This window comes from Piliocolobus tephrosceles, chromosome 14, assembly GCF_002776525.5.
Source record: "Piliocolobus tephrosceles isolate RC106 chromosome 14, ASM277652v3, whole genome shotgun sequence".
Classification (NCBI taxonomy): domain Eukaryota; kingdom Metazoa; phylum Chordata; class Mammalia; order Primates; family Cercopithecidae; genus Piliocolobus; species Piliocolobus tephrosceles.
Genome location: NC_045447.1, coordinates 106,411,736 through 106,427,964, shown reverse-complemented (window position 1 = coordinate 106,427,964; position 16,229 = coordinate 106,411,736). Strand labels below are relative to the sequence as shown.

General features: G+C 53.8%; 1 protein-coding gene across 8 annotated transcripts in view; it reads right to left on the bottom strand.

The window, feature by feature from the left end:
• FGD3 (FYVE, RhoGEF and PH domain containing 3) overlaps nucleotides 1-16,229 on the bottom strand; it is a 90,581-nt gene that overhangs the window by 52,693 nt on the left and 21,659 nt on the right. For 5 of the 8 annotated variants that reach the window (XM_023187787.2, XM_023187780.1, XM_023187783.1 and 2 more), the window contains 3 exons: nucleotides 6,019-6,308; nucleotides 4,724-5,225; nucleotides 3,307-3,393 (listed from right to left, as the gene is read on the bottom strand). In XM_023187787.2, coding sequence (XP_023043555.1) covers nucleotides 3,307-3,393; nucleotides 4,724-5,176 — 540 coding nt within the window. In that variant the 5' untranslated portion in view covers nucleotides 5,177-5,225; nucleotides 6,019-6,308. Of the gene's footprint in view, nucleotides 1-3,306; nucleotides 3,394-4,723; nucleotides 5,226-5,832; nucleotides 5,890-6,018; nucleotides 6,309-16,229 lie in introns of those variants that run through there. The other 3 variants (XM_023187781.1, XM_023187782.1, XM_023187786.1) reach the window with 2 other exon arrangements.

Sequence of the window (16,229 nt, the reverse complement as noted above, 5' to 3'; positions counted from 1 at the left end):
GGGGGGGGGGGGGGGGGGGGGGGGGGGGGGGGGGGGGGGAAGGTGCGTGTAACATGCAACTCATGTTCACCTTGGGGTGGAGCCTTAACATTTAAATGTATTACAGTCAGGCTCTATATGCCAAAAGATCTTTTCAGGACACAAATGCACACAAGTGGGCAGCCTCTGCAAACTGGCCAGAGCTAGTCCATACGTAGTCAGTGATCTTATTGAAAGAAAGTTACTGAATCAGTCTTTTGTCCAATCAAGGCTGCAGTTATGACTGGTGGAATGGGGGTGCGGTGGGGGGTGGGCGGTGGGGGGGGTCAGTCAGCATCTGGTGGAGCTACAGTTGTTTTAATATTGCTTATTGCCTGTTTAGCTGCTAAAGAAAAAGAAAATACCTTGTGGCTATCAGAATATAGTTTATTCTTTTTTTTTTTTTTTGAGACGGAGTTTCATTCTTGTTGCCCAGGCTGGCATGAATGGCACGATATTGGCTCACCGCAACCTCTGCCTCCCGTGTTCAAGCTATTCTCTTGCCTCAGCCTCCCAAGCAGCTGGGATTACGGGCATGCACCACCATACCCGGCTAATTTTGTATTTTTAGTAGAGACGGGTTTTCTCCATGTTGGTCAGGCTGGTGTCAAACTCCCGACCTCAGGTGATCCACCCGCCTCCGCCTCCCAAAGTGCTGGGATTGCAGGCGTGAGCCACTGCACCCGGCCAGAATATAGTTTATTCTTTAAGTGTATGGTGTGTACACTTGCCAGGTCCTGTTTATCATTTGGTATCTTATTGCCATGGAGTCTGTCAGTCTTCTGATCTCTGTTTTAAGATTAATGCTGCTCAGTTGTGTGTAAACTACAAAAGGAAGGAAGTAGAACCAGGTGTGTCTGACCTCCCATCCCATCATGGCTGGGAACTGAAGTTTTTAAGGTTTTTCTGGGGTTCCCTTGGCCACGAGGGGGTTTGTTCAGTTGGTGGGGGGCTTAGGATTTTAGTTTTAGTTTACAGGGTTAAATGACAGTCTATCACTGAGCCTCAGCCTTCCCTACAGCCTCCTGTGTTACAGTTTTAGCACACCAGGCTGCTTCAGCTAAAGCATGGGGAAAGGGGAAAGGAAAGAAAAAGAAAAAGGAGTATCCCAGGGTGCAGCCAGGAGCCCTGCTGACTGCTGGCTGTGGCCCCTCTGCAGCCTGGCCTCTGGGTGCTCCTGCCCCTTTCCCTTGGTCGCTGAGTGGCCTCCTTGCCCTTGGTCTGTCAAATGCCTTCTACAGAGAAGGCACAAGAAGTTTGCATCCTGAGGCAGCCGGTGGTCTCCAGATGGAGCCACATTCCCCTACACCTGGGGCCAGACCTCCAATAATGAACCCTGCTCAAACCTATCTGTGAAAAAATGCTTTCGTCTTGGATTTGCATTTTTCACCTTATTCGACAATCTGGGGTGGGCTTACTTGTGTTCATTTACAGACTGGGTCCTGAGTCTTTGTGACCCACACCTCGGGGCAGAGGCCATGTGAGTCCCTTTCAGCAGCTGCAGGTTAGTGGGGAAATTGCACAAGGCAACTAGCCAGGATGGTACCCACGGGCAGGGCGATCCAGAATCCCACAGGCAGATTTCCTGCAGGCCCCTGGGCAGGTGGCACAGATCTGAGTCCCTAGCAAAGAAAGAGGCCCTTTCTGCGGCTGGTGGTGGGATGAGGCTGGGGAGGCATCTGTACCAGCCTGGGGCGGTGTGTGCGCCAGCCTGGGGCCTTCAAATCAGACCTCAGTGCCCAGGCAATGGGAAGAAGAGGGGAGTTTTCTGATACCGTGTGGAGGTGAGGGGATGCTGCCAGGGGGTTGCTAGGTGGGATGGGGCTTTGGGAATAGAGTAGAGCGCAATTCCTGAGGGACAGAGGGATCCAGCCTCAGAGCGGGAGGGGCGGGGGTTGGGGAACACTGCAGCAGGGCATGGAGACCTCTCGGGTTCTGGTGAGCAAAGTAGGTTGCCCAGGGGGCGCCTTCACAGGGACAGGCCTAAGGGGAAACCAGGGAGAGATGAGGGCTTAGCCTGGAACATCTTGATTCCATGCTCATAACTCAACCCCTCTGTGCCTCGATTTCTGTATTTGTGGAAAAAAAGCCCCCACTCTCCAGTTTCCCCATGAACAACGCTGAAAGGACAGACAAGTTAGTGGTGTCCCCAACACTCACGAGGTCTCACCCCACCATGTACCAAGGACAGGAATGCAAGATGTTAAACGTTTAAGTCTAATTGAGCCTCCCTTATTTTACCTAACCTTGAAAGAAACTCCTTTAAAAAACATGAAGGCAGGCTGGGCGCAGTGGCTCAAGCCTGTAACCCCAGCACTTTGGGAGGCCAAGACGGATGGATCACGAGGTCAGGAGTTCAAGATTAACCTGGCCAAGATGGTGAAACCCTGTCTCTACTAAAAATGCAAAAAATTAGCCGGGCATGGTGGTGGGCGCCTGTAATCCCAGCTACTCGGGAAGCTGAGGCAGAGAATTGGATGAACCCAGGAGGCAGAGGTTGCAGTGAGCCGAGATCACGCCACTGCACTCCAGCCTGGGCAACAGAGCAAAATTCTGTCTCAAAAACAAACAAACAAACAAACAACATGAAGGCCAGGGTGGGCTGGGTGGAAAGTCCTCCTGAAAGAGTGTTCCTGAGAGAATTGGAAGGGGCCAAATCCCCCTGTTGGTTTAGGGATGCCAGCCCAGCCCTGCCTGCCCTGCTGTGTGGCTCCAGGCCCCGCGCTCCTGTTGTCTCCATGTGAGTGGCAGGTTCACGCCTGACCCAGGCAACCCCACGTTCCCCTGAGAGCTGGGTGATTTCAGGAACAAGAAGTGTGCTGCTGAAGCATCCTTAACCTTTCCCCAATGCCTTTCCTGTATCATGTTGGCTAACTCTTCACAGCACAGAGCCTGGCTCACTGGCTTGGCGTGTGTTCCGCTACATCACCCACAACATCGGACCCCTGTTCTTCCTCAGGGTGGGGTAGAGGAGACTCCGGGTCCCAGAGACCTGTGTGGTGCCTCGCCCTGAGGACAGGCCGGTGTGTGACCGACTGCATTCTGTCAGGCATCCCACAAGGGAGGAGACAAACTCATTCCCATCAGTGACAGAAGCACCGGAGCAAGTGCTGGAAACTTCCTATTGCAGACACCAGGACCTGGGCCTTCCCCACACAAGCCTGGCCCTGTGCACACCCCAGAACCTGAGGGGCTGGGCCTAGGGTCTGCACTGTCCCCGGCACTCAGGAGACTGGACAGCCCGCTCGGGACACCCCTGGAGCTGTGGGTGGTGTGGCCAGGACTCACCAGGCCTTCTGTTGTCTGTGTTCTGATGTGCTGACATCTGGACCTTTCTGAGCCTGGAGGGACTACCCCTCCCAGGGTAGCCAATTCCTAGAGAGAGTAAAGGCCCAGGCTTGCCCTGCAAACTCGCCTTTCCAATGCCCACCAACTCCCACCCCCCACAGAGCCCACACCCACCCCCCTTCTATGGGGCCCTCACACTCCAGGCCATATGCCCCTGCCCTCCTCACCCCAGGGCGGGTACCAGACAGCCAGGGACAGCCCCTGCGCCCCAGAACCCAATGAAATCATTCACACCAACCAATCCTCAGCCTGCTTACCCTGCCTTGCCCGTTCCTTCCTGCGGAAACCGTATTACCGTCTCAGGCCCACAGTTTCCCCTTGGACCCTCTGCCTCCTGACTGACCCTGGGCTTCCCTGTGGCCCCACGGTGTGGTGTGATGTGCCCCTTTCTCTTGGAAACTGAGCGTGACAAACCATCTTGTCAATGGCAGTGTTCTCCTGATCCTTCCTACACCTGAGTGATAACAAAGCCTCCATTGAACACAGCCCTGGCCTCGTCTCCGTGAAACCGGCTCACAGCGGTCCAGGCACCGGGCTTCCCCTCACCTGCCCAGCCTGTCTCCTGATGGTACCCGTGTCAGCCAGCAACGTCCCCATGCAGGCGCCAGCAAGCCTGACCCGCAAAACGCTCCCATGACCTGGTCACTTGGCAGCTTACCCATGCTGTGCCCCCATACCCACAGTTTCTCTTAGCCTGAGGCCATCTGCTGCCTCTCTATCTCCCCAAGATCCCAGCACCGAGCCAAGAGCCCCATAAATGCTAATGAGAACGCAAACAAACTCCCTCAATGCAGCCCCATCGTGTTGTGGGAACTGCCTGCTCTGGTCTCCACCCTGCACTGCGGGCCTCACAGGTCCTGCCCCACCATGTCCTGAAGAGCACAGAGCACCCAGCCTGTGCCACACCCCATGGATGTCCCCGGCCAGGTACCATGCTCTCTGTGCCTCAGTTTCCCATTGAGGAAAACAGTTTCCCCACTCACCCTGTCTCCTCCCAGGAGTTTTATAAAGTCGGCAGTGAGCACTGTGCAAAGGGCAGCTTTGGCAGCACCACCGGTAGGACTGACCATCATACCTTCCCAGGGTCGGGAGGTGCCCACTGCGCAGTTGTGGAAACTGAGGCTCAGGACTGAGGTCACTGCTCAAGGTGTCAGGTAGGCTTGGCCTGACCTGCATGGATTCTTCCCACAGGATTTTCTCGGGCAGACTGCATCCCAGGACCTCCTCTAGCACACGGCACAAGCCTATGTGCCACATTCCTGGAAACAAGGTGTGGGGTGACGCCCACTAAAAATCTCAAAACCCTCCCGAGGAAAGGCCTGCAGCCTGCAGCGGGGACACAGAAGGGGAAGCCTACCTGGGCCAGGCCGGCGTCCTCATCAGCCTTCTGGGGAGTGTTCTCAGGGTCAGGTTCCTCACCCACGTCGCTGTCGGCCTCCTCCAGGGGGGTGACCTTCGGGACTTGGCTGTCCAGGGTCATCTCTGGGTGTGCCCCCAGCACAGCGGGGCTTGGGCCAGCCTCCAAGCCCTCCTCGCAGGGGAAGTTCTCTCCAGCCACACTGGAGGATGGACTGTCGATCCCGCTGTCCCGGTTGGGGATCTTTAAGCTGCCACTCTGCTCTCCGGCGGGGCCCGTGTCTAGAGAGCCGTCCCCTGCTGCAGCTGGGCTGCCGGAATCCCCACAGTGGGCCCTGGGCCCGATAGGGAGCGCTTGGAGCTTCCCCAGGGAGGAACTGCCAGGTCCAGTATCTGGCACCCCTAGGGCAGCAATGGGACCTGGAGGGGTTGGGGACCCCCTGCCTGACTCCATCCTTAAAGCTGAGGTCACTGGGCTCAGGTGGAGGCTGGCCAGGGGCTTCCTGTAGGGGAGAAACAAGGCAGAGTCAGTGCTAGCCAGGCATGGACCCGCCCCCTCAGGTGCACACCCCAAATGCAGCCCCCAGGCAGTACCCTCTACCCCCCCCCCAAAGCCTCGAGCAGGTGGGCTGGGGGCTGTGTGTGAAGTGTGAATACCCTGGTCAGCTTCAGTTGGGTCTTGTACAGACAGGCTTTTAGAGAACAGAAAGTAGAAAAGGTTTTCTTTTAAAATGAAGTTTCTTCTGCATAAAAAAAAGTAACCCTGTGGTGTGAAGCTATTTGCTGTTCAATAAATTCAAATAGATGCTCAAGGTAGTGACCATAACCAACAGGAACACAGTGGCTTCTGTTTATAGTGCATCCGTGGTGCTTTTCAATCCTCTGATACTCCCAGGATGTGAGACCAGTGTCCGCCTCCTCCTCCTCCCCACCACTGCCTGCTGGACAGGTCAGAAACCAGCCCCCAGGGGCCCAGCTGTCTCTACTATCTCCCTCAGGGGAGGGCTGGGGCAGGAGGTGGGTCTCACCAGAGATGTGGACCAACGTCTTTGCCCCAAAACTCCTCCTCCCTCCTGTGCACTGGAGCCACCTCCCACTGGCCCACCACACCTCTCATGGACCAAATTCAAGCGTCAATTCTAAGTGCACAGAGAATCCACCGGGCGCCTGTGAGGAGAAGCAAAGGTGAGATGGGTCTAGAGGGAGACTGTCATTCCTCAAAATCATGCTCTTGAACCCAAGACGCAGGTGCCGAGGAGCCTAGGGGCTGCAAGTGGCGGTCACTTATCCCCATACCTGATGCCACCAGCCTCTCCGAGGAGGGTGCTGAGGGTTGGCAGGCACAGGCGCCTGGCTCCGCGCTGGGGTCTGGGATTGGCCGGCACAGGCGCCGGGCTCCGCGCTGGGGTCTGGGATTGGCCGGCACAGGCGCCTGGCTCCGCGCTGGGGTCTGGGATTGGCCGGCACAGGCGCCGGGCTCCGCGCTGGGGTCTGGGATTGGCCTGCAGGGCTCGCACACGGTAGATGGTTTCCTTGAAAATCTTTTCCTTGCCCAGCAGGTTCAAAGTAGAGCCATTTAGGAAGTACTGAAAAGACATTAGAAGAGAAAGAAAACCACCTTCTCCAACTGGCATTTGGAGCAGCCAGAGGCCCCGGCTCTAGGGGGTGTGGAGGAGGGAAGCTCTATGCCACTGCCCAGCATAGTGGATCCCAGGATTGGGGCATGGCAGTCTGCACAGCCATATCCTCAGCCCCCAGGCTGGCACACAACGCCTCCAAAAGCCTGGGGCCTGCACCAGCAGCCACTCACTGTGGGCTGGGCAGTGTCTTGCTGGGCTGGAAACTCTGGGGTCAGGGCTGAGCTTGTCCCTGGCCATGCAGCATCCTGCGGCCCAGGGGAAGGGTCACCTTGAAGGTGCAGGCACTGTCCAGTGTGAGGCGAGCCGGTGGGCATTGCCAGGCCCCTCCCCAGCCCACACCTCACACCCTCCCCCAGGCACACACAGAGAGGCTCCCTCAAACACTCACACTGATGGGCTGGTTCACACTCACACACACACGCACACTCACACCCTGCCAGCAGCTTTACGTGCTCCTGCCTCACTTGCAAAGCAGATTAAAGAAGAGGCAGTGAAGAAACAGGCTTCACACAGTGACAGGCACACCGTGAGCCAGTCCTGGCTGCCTTGAGCAGGCAGGTGTGCCTCTGGGCAGGGCGTGATGCAGGCCTGGGCTCTGGCAGCGTCCCAGTGGCTGTGGATGCCAACCAGCTCCACGGTGGAGCACCCCCACCCCGCACAGGCTCGCTCTCTTGGGGCAAAACCACTTTTGAGTGGATGTTTCTTTAAATGACTCCAGAATCACTCAGGTGGGCATTTATGATTGGCTACCGCCGCATTCCTAACGAATTCAATGGGGGGCAATATTAAGATTTCTAAACAGAAAATACATGTTTTGCCGCATTCTTCTCATAGCACAAGAGATAAACTCAGGTTTCCAGAGGTCAAACGTGGCACAGCAATAAAAATACAACGGATGGAATGTGAGCTGCGCTCAGCCTCAGTGTGTTCAAAGGTAGCTGTCTGGCAAGACAGAGCCTGGTTCAACCCCATCTCAGGGGAATTAGGGTTCTGGTCAGGATGGAGTAATAGAAACCAGATTTGCTCTCACCTTGAACAACAACAACAAAAATGAACAAAACTTACGAAAGAGGTTTGCAAGGCTCTACACAAAGCAGTAAAACACCGTGGTCCCTGAGAGATGGGAATGAATGAGGTGAGCCCTCCTACTGTCCCAGCTCACTGCCCAGAGACCATTTCTGGACCATGGATCAGGGAAGGGGAGCCCTATGGGGCCCAGCGGACTCTCTGAGTTGAGAAGACAAAACTGGGAGGCCCAGAAGACTAAGGTGGCCAGAGTCCACAGCATGGAGCCCTGAAGAGGAGACAACTGCACACAGAGAGAGAACCCGGAGATCTCAGAGGGACCCCTCGAGGACCGTTCGGCATGTGTGCAGTGGGGAGAGCACATGAGGCCAGAGAAACAACCGCCTGCAAGGACCACAGGGAGCTTTCACAGGGCAGGAACACGCCTGCGCCCACCAGCCAGCCCGAAAAGCCCCACAGTTCACGGAGCATTGCGTTGAATACTCAGAGGGTCTTGCTTCAGGAATGATGGATAATTAGCCCTGCAGCGATCACTGCTCTGGTCCCATCTAGCAAATATTAACAAACCTTAACAGGAAGTCCACATGTTTACACAACTGTATCCCTGAACAAAGCTAAAAATACAGAACTACAAAAATATCTAGTGCACGGCAAGGTAAAATTCCCATAGTCTGGCATCTAATCAAAAATCACCAGGCATAGACCGGGCGCAGTGACTCACACCTGTAATCCCAGAACTTTGGGAGGCCAAGGCAGATGGATCACTTGAGGTCGGGAGTTCGAAACCAGCCTGGCCAACATGGAGAAACCCCATCTCTACTAAAAATACAAAAGTCAGCCAGGTGTGGTGGTGCATGCCTGTAATCCCAGCTGCTCAGGAGGCTGAGGCAGGAGAATTGCTTGAACCCAGGAGGCGGATGTTGCAGTGAGCTGAGATTGTGCAACTGCACTCCAGCCTGGGCGACAGAGCAAGACTCTGTCTCAAAAAAAAACAATAAAAAAAATTACCAGGCATAAAAGGGACTATACAGAATGAAGAGAAAAAATTCAATATAAACACATAACTAATACAGATGTTAGAATCAGCAAAAAGGGACATTCAAAACTGCTATCATGTCTGTGTCCTACTATGTTCTAAAATCCAGTAGAGACATGGAGGATGGAAGAAGGCCCACATTAAACTTCCAGAGATGAAAACTACAAAGTGTGAGACCAAAAACACACCGGAAGGAATTAACAACCAATTCAACATTGTAGAAGAAAAACTAGTGAATTTGAAGAGACAAGAACAGAAACTACCCAAAATGAAACACACACACAGAGAAAACTGAGCAACAGTGAAACGTGGGAAAACTTCAAGTAGTGTAATACATGTGTAATTGGAGTCTCAAAAAGGGGTGGACAGAAAAAACATTTGAGGAAATAATGAAAAGTTTTCTAGATTTGATGGAAACTATAAATCTACACATCTAAGAAGCTCAGTATAAAGTAAGCACAGAAAATCCTTGTAGTTAAAACTTTTCCCACATAGAGAACTTCAGGCACAGAGATCTTCACTGGTGAATTCTACAGACGTTTCAGGAAAATAATGATGCTAATTCTAAACCGACATCTAATGATCTTTCAGACCTTTTTTTTTTTTTTTTTTTTTTTTGAGATGCAGTCTCACTCTGTTGCCCAGGCTAGAATTCAGTGGCACGATCTATGTTCACTGCAACCTCTGCCTCCTGGGCTGGGTTCAAGTGATTCTCCCACCTCGGCCTCCTGAGTAGCTGGGATTACAGGCACCCACCACCACGCTTGGCTAATTTTTGTATTTTTTTTTAGTAGAGATGGGTTTTCACCATGTTGGCCAGGCTGGTGTCGAACTCCTGACCTCTAGTGATCCTCCCACCTCAGCCTCCCAAAGTGCTGGGATTACAGGCATGAGCCACCACGTACAGCCAGATCTTTCAGACCAGTTTTAAAAAGGGAGTAGAACGCAGATGAATCTAGAAATAATTATGCTGAACAAAAGGAGCCAAAGAAGACCTTCGTTGTTTTCTCATTACTATGGAATTCTAGGAAGTGCAAAGTAGCCTATGGTGCTAGGAAGCAGGTCATTGGGTGCCTGGAAGGAAGGGGAGGGGCTATGGGGTTGGCATGGGGGAGGGGGGTGGGTGGGGAGTGGGGTGGAGGTGGCTGGTGGGGTGAGGGGGCTGGTGGGGTGGAGGGTGCTTACAAAGGAGCACAAGAGCTTTGAGGGATGTTGCACACATACTCATTACCTTGATTGTGGTGATAATTTCACAAGCATACCCCATGTCAAAGTTTATCCAGCTGTACACTTTAAACATATGCATCAATGGTATGCCAAGTATACCTCACAGGGCTGATCAAGAAAATGTCACCCTAGCCAGGTATGGTCGGGGGCTCCTGTAATTCCAGCTACTCGAAAGGCTGAGGCAGGAGAATCGCTTGAACACGGGAGGTGGAGGTTGCAATGAACAGAGCTCTCGCCACTGCACTCCAGCCTGGGGGACAGAGCCAGACTCCGTCTCAAAAAAAAAAAAAAGAAAAGAAAAAAAAGGAAAAGAAAAATCCCACCCTTATCGCCTTTGAATTGTACAAACTTGGTGAATTTCAGACATTCCTGAGCATCATTTTCCTTACCACAGAAAGGAGGATGGATCATGAGGAGAGGTGAGGAGGTGTGTGGTTGCAGCCTGGGAGGTTCAAGCAGCTGGGGCCCCCAGACATCCTGTCCAGAGGAGAGAAGTGCACTGTGCTTATCGGAGGCCCTTAAATCACTCCCATCTCGGAAGGGCTTTTGTCCAAGAGCAGATGAACCAAAACAAATGAAGGACACTCACCTCCAGCTTTGCGTTTGCAACCCTGCATTGCCAATACCTGTGTTATGAATCCTGTCGGTACCCCCCAATTCACACACTGAAGTCCTAGCCCCCAGTACCTCAAAATGAAGACATGTTTGGAGACAGGGTCTTTACAAAGGTAATCAAATTAAAAGTGAGGCTTTTAGGGTGCCCTTGGTGGGGGCTACCTGGGTTGAGGAGCCCTTAATTGTCACTTCACTTCCTTCTATTCTGTTGCAGGGATTTTTTTTTTTTTTGAGACAGTCTTGTTCTGTCGCCCAGGCTGGAGTGTGGTGGTGCAATCTCGGCTCACTGCAAGCTCCGCCTCCTGGGTTCATGCCATTCTCCTGTCTCAACCTCCCGAGTAGCTGGTACTACAGGCGCCTGCCACCATGCCTGGCTAATTTTTTTTTTTTTTTGTATTTTTAGTAGAGACAGAGTTTCACTGTGTTAGCCAGGATAGTCTCGATCTCCTGACCTCGTGATCCACCCGTCTTGGCCTCCCAAAGTGCTGGGATTACAGGCGTGAGCCACTGTACCCGGCCCAGTTGCAGGGACTTTTTACAGAGTATGTGTTGTTTTAAAATAAAAGAGGTAATGAGAACAGACAGACAAAGCTGGATAGAGGGGCAGGAGAGGGAGGAGCCACTTTGGGAAGTGTAGCTGGGCAGAGCCCCTCTGCGGCCAAAGGCTTTACCAGCAGCAACCCTCCTGGGCTGGTGTGGCCACTGCCTGGCCTTCAAGGCACAGGTGCACACATGCATATACACGTGCACATGTGCACATACATACACATGTGTGCACATGTGTGCTGAAAAATAAAAAGACCTTTATCTGAGGAATGCCAGCCCCTTTATATAATCAGGCGTCGAGAGGCGCTGGACTGCAACACAGTCACTTGTCACTCCCCACTGAGCAAAACGGGTCCCTCCTGAAACCACTTGCTATGCAGGCTCTAGACTAACAGATGCCAAGTAACCCTAAAATGCCACATTCCCTGTAGTTCAACAGTGACTGGCCAATCACTAACCAGTGTTATTTCTGTGAACCAATGAGAGTTCCTGATGAACGACGGTCGCCACCCCCTCTCCTGATTCATCCTTTCTTTAAACACTTGAGCCTCTCTTTTGTTCTCCAGACATTCCCTGAGGCAACTTGGAAGTGTCTCGCTGGCTGCAGTCCTCAACCTTGTGCTTGAATAAACTCTCTTTAGACTATATTCTGATTCTCTTGGTTATTTTAGGTTGACAATGTATACACACATATAATACAAGTACACCCATGCACACCCATGCGCACTCATGCACACCCATGCACAACCATGCACACCCATGTGCACCCATGCACACCCATGCGCAGGGTCAGTGCTGAGCCCTTTCTCACATTTGCAGGGGACATTTCTGTCCTTCATATGAGGAAGCCGAGGCTCAGCAGGCTGGCCCTGGCACGCAGGTGCTGGAAGCCCCTGCGTTTGGGTCACTCTGATCCACCCAGGGCTATGCCTACGTTTCCACAGGGGCATTGAGGGAGCCGAGGTCAGTTCTCTGTACCCCACCACCTCAGCTCTCCCTTTAGGAAGCCCTGAGCCGCCTGAGATGAGCAAGGCTGGAGCTGCTGACCCAGGTGAGCCGTGCCCACTGAGGACTCAGCCAGGAAACAGGTCCCAGACACTCGGGGCTGCCACCACCTAGCACGAGGAAATCCACAAACCTGAAGAAATTAAGAATGCCGGCCGGGCGCGGTGGTTCAAGCCTGTAATCCCAGCACTTTGGGAGGCCGAGACAGGTGGATCACAAGGTCAGGAGATCGAGACCATCCTGGCTAACACGGTGAAACCCCATCTCTACTAAAAAATACAAAAAACTAGCCGGGCGGGGTGGTGGGTGCCTGTAGTCCCAGCTACTCGGGAGGCTGAGGCAGGAGAATGGCGTGAACCCAGGAGGCGGAGCTTGCAGTGAGCTGAGATCTGGCCACTGCACTCCAGCCTGGGCGACAGAGCGAGACTCCGTCTCAAAAAAAAAAAAAAGAAATTAAGAATGCCCCAGAATCCAGAATCCTAGAACTGTTCATGTGTCTCCATCACAGCAGCCAGTGAGCAGGGGGGTGAAGTGCTCTGGCCCCGCCCCGTGTCCCTCCACAGTGCAGCGGCCCCCAAGATGGGCAGGGCTGGTCCCACAGATGGGCCACCAGTCTGCCTACCACCCAGCTCTACCTGCCACCAGATGTCCCTTCCTGGGGGCCGTGAGGGAGTCCCCTCCCCTCTGAAAGAAACCCACCACGGCACCTGTCCACTGGGCCGCCTGGCACCTAGCAGGCAGGGACCTCCCGTCCTGTCGCTGGAGTGGCCCAGTGGCCCCCCGCACACAGAAGGCTCCATAACGACGGCATGTTATGTGGGGGGAGCAACAAACGCGTTAGTGGTGGTTTTTAAACTGCCATATATTCTTTGACGCCCCTTCAATATAAAAGCGGACCCTGACATCCCTCCCCTAAATACAGAGCCCCTAAGAGACTGGCTGTAACTAGAGAGGGCAGCACACGGGAGGCCAGGTCAGGAGGGAAGACAGCTCCAGGCTCTTGCCCTTGGAAACCAGCGCCTCGCTGTGAGGGAGCCCTGGCCACGTAGAGAAGCATGCGGAGGCATCCCTGCCAACAGCAAGTGGCAGCCAGGCCTGAAGCCTTTGGGGGAAGCCTTTGCAATGGGTCCCAGCCCTGTGGGCGAGAGCTGCCCGCTGCACCCAGGTGGCCCAGAATCACGAGGGATGATGACAAGATCTCCCTTGTGCGTTACCCTGCAATAGAGAATCCAGGCAATACTGTAAGTGCCTCCAGGTGATACAGTAAACTATGTGTACTGCCCATGTCTGCTGGTCCCCATATGGCTTCTCCCTGGCTTAACTTTGGTGCCTTGAGGTCCCAAACCCACTGAGGCCACCCACAGTGAGCAAGGCCCAGGGCACCCTGGCCATGTCCAGGTGTAATGACTGATGGCAATCAATTAAAGCCACCAGGCTGGGTGCAGTGGCTCACACCCGCAATCCCAGCACTTTGGGAGGCCGAGGCACTTTGGGAGACCTCCACCTGAGGTCAGGAGTTCGAGACCAGACTGACCAATATGGTGACACCCCATCTCTACTAAAAACACAAAAATTAGCTGGGCGTGATGGCTTGCACCTGTAGTCCCAGCTACTCTGTAGGCTGAGACAGGAGAATTCTTGTACCCATGAGGCGGAGGCTGTAGTGAGGAGATCGCACCACTGCACTCCAGCCTGGGCCACAGAGCAAGATTCCATGTCAAATAAATAAACAAATAAATAAAGCCACCTTGTGACCCAGAGGTGCCTGGAAGCACAGAGTAATTACCTTGGGGTCTCAGCCTGGAAAATGCCCTGTCTGCTGTGGGCATGGATAGAGGTGAGGGGGGGTCTCCACTATCTCTGCTGAGAACTCAGTGAGGTGCCACATGCTCCTGAATTGGGGTGGGGGTCAGAGGGACCTCGGAGAGGGCGGGAGGCGAGGGCAAGCTGAGCAGGGAGAAGAGGAGGCAGATCAATGAAGCACCTGCCCGTTTGCAGGCATGCCATGGGCAGACACTCACAAATACGGCTCACACCACCACCTTTACAAGTTACCTCTACCGTTTAAGACTGTGTGACTCTTCATGACCCATAGCCCTGGCACGACGCTGTGGCTGTGGAGTGGGAGGACAGGCTGGACAGCCTGGGATCGGGGGCTGGTGGGCGGGGGTGTCTACCTCTCCCAAGGGTGTGGCAGCTTTTCTTAGGGCAGCCACATTTACTCTAACACCAGTGTCCAATGTGAGTCCATCGAATCAAGAATGTTTCTCCCACAAGGTTTGAAAGCAGGGTCTTAAACAGGTACTTGTACACCCATATACACAGCAGCATTCCGTACAATAGACAAAGGGTGAAAGCCACTCAAGTGTCCATTCACAGATACCTGGATAAAGAAAAGGTGGCCTCTCCACAGAACAGAATCATGTTCAGCCTTAAACAGAAGGAGGCCGAGCGCAGTGGCTCCCGCCTGTAACCCCAGCACCTTGGGAGGCCGAGGCAGGCAGATCACAAGGTCAAGAGATCAAGACCAGCCTGGTCAACATGGTGAAACCCCATCTCTACTAAAAATACAAAAATTAGCCGGGCATGGTGGCGGGTGCCTGTAGTCCCAGTTACTCGGGAGGCTGAGGCAGGAGAATAGCTTGAACCTGGGAGGCAGAGGTAGCAGTGAGCCGAGATCGCGCCACTGCACTCCAGCCTGGCGACAGAGACTCTGTCTCATAAATAAATTAATAAACCAGAAGGAAATTCTGACCCATGCCACAACAGGGGTGAACCCTGAGGACATTATGCTAAGTGAAATAAGCCAGTCACAAAGGGACAAATCCTGTGTGATTCCACCTACGTGAGGTCCTTGAGGAGTCAAATTCACAGAGACAGAAACCAGAATGGCAGCTGCCAGGGCCAGGGGAGGGAATGGAGAGGGTTTAACAGGGGCAGAGTTTCAGATTGGGAAGGTGAAGACACTCTGGAGATGGACGGCGGTGATGGTTGCACAGCAACGTGAATGTGCTGAGGGCACTGTACTGATCACTTAAAAACAATGAAGGAGGCCAGCGCGGTGGCTCACGCCTGTAATCCCAAAACTTTGAGAGGCTGAGGCCGGTGGATCACCTGAGGTCAGGAGTTCGAGACCAGCCTGACCAACATGGTAAAACCCCGTCTCTACTAAAAATACAAAAAATTAGCTTGGCGGCAGGCACCTGTAATCCCAGCTACTTGGGAAGCTGAGGCAGGAGAATCGCTTGAACCTGGGAGGTGGAGGCTGCACCAAGCCGAGATTGCGCCACTGCACTCCAGCCTGGGAGACAGAGGGAGGCGCCATCTAAAAAAAAAAAAAAAAAAAAAAGAAGATGAAAGTGCTATGCTTTAGGTTATGTGTATTTTAGTGCCATTTTAAAAAAGAAAACTTTTTTTAAAGGTATGGATTTCAGAAGATTTTCATGAGAAGTTTTTTGAATTCACACCAAAATGACAAGGTGCGAAGGGCAAGGCCCTGTACCAGGCCAGCCTCCTTTTCAACCTCCCTGCCCAGCTGGGGGCGTCCAGGGGGAGGTGGAATCGTTAGTGTCCCTTTCTGAGGCTGTGGAGCTCAGCCCCTGTTCACGCACTCTTGCCTTCCTTCCTTGGTCCACATGCACAGCCACCGCTGCTCCTCAGAAGACTGGCACCCTGGGCAGAGGCCCCACACAGACTCCCAGGTTGGCTGGGCCCCGGGCAGGACCCACGGGTGCAGCCTCCAGGCCTGAGTCTGCGGTGCCCCCACCTGGGGGGTGGGGCTGGGGGACAACACACCTTGTGGCACAGAGTGGGGGGCCCCATCCTGGAGGGCTGGGATTATTGTTAGGAGTTCAATACTTGCTTTCGGGCAAATGCAGCAACCGTTTGCCTGTGGGCTACTTTCCTGAGACCAGGGATACTCACCGGCAGGTGGCAAGCTCAGAAGGAGGGAGTGGGGAAGCTCACGTGTTGGTCTTACGTGTGGGGACAGAGGCACCACGGGTGCAAGTTCGTGTCACCAGGCATCAGGCAGCTTGTCCCCAGGCCCAGACGTGGCGGCCCCCATTTCACACAGGGCCTGGCCTGCACTGTCCTTGCAGCCAGCCAGATCCAACCGTGGCAGTCTCATGTCCCTGTCTCCCTCCTCAGACAATGGGCCCCTTGTCACCTACCAGGACCCACAATAGCTGCAGAAAAGAGAAGGCAGCACACGGGGAGAAATGTAAGGGATGAATGAAGGTCCTCGTGTCCTGCTTCCTTCCTGACTGGCTCAGTCCCCACAGCTGATGGTCGTCCCGCCCAGGGCCAGGCAGGCAGCACAGTGCCCGGCACTGCTCTTCTTCTTGTCCTTGTTCATTGTTTTCAGCACATGCTTGCCTCCGAGCCTCCTTGTTCCACAAGCCCAGTCTCAT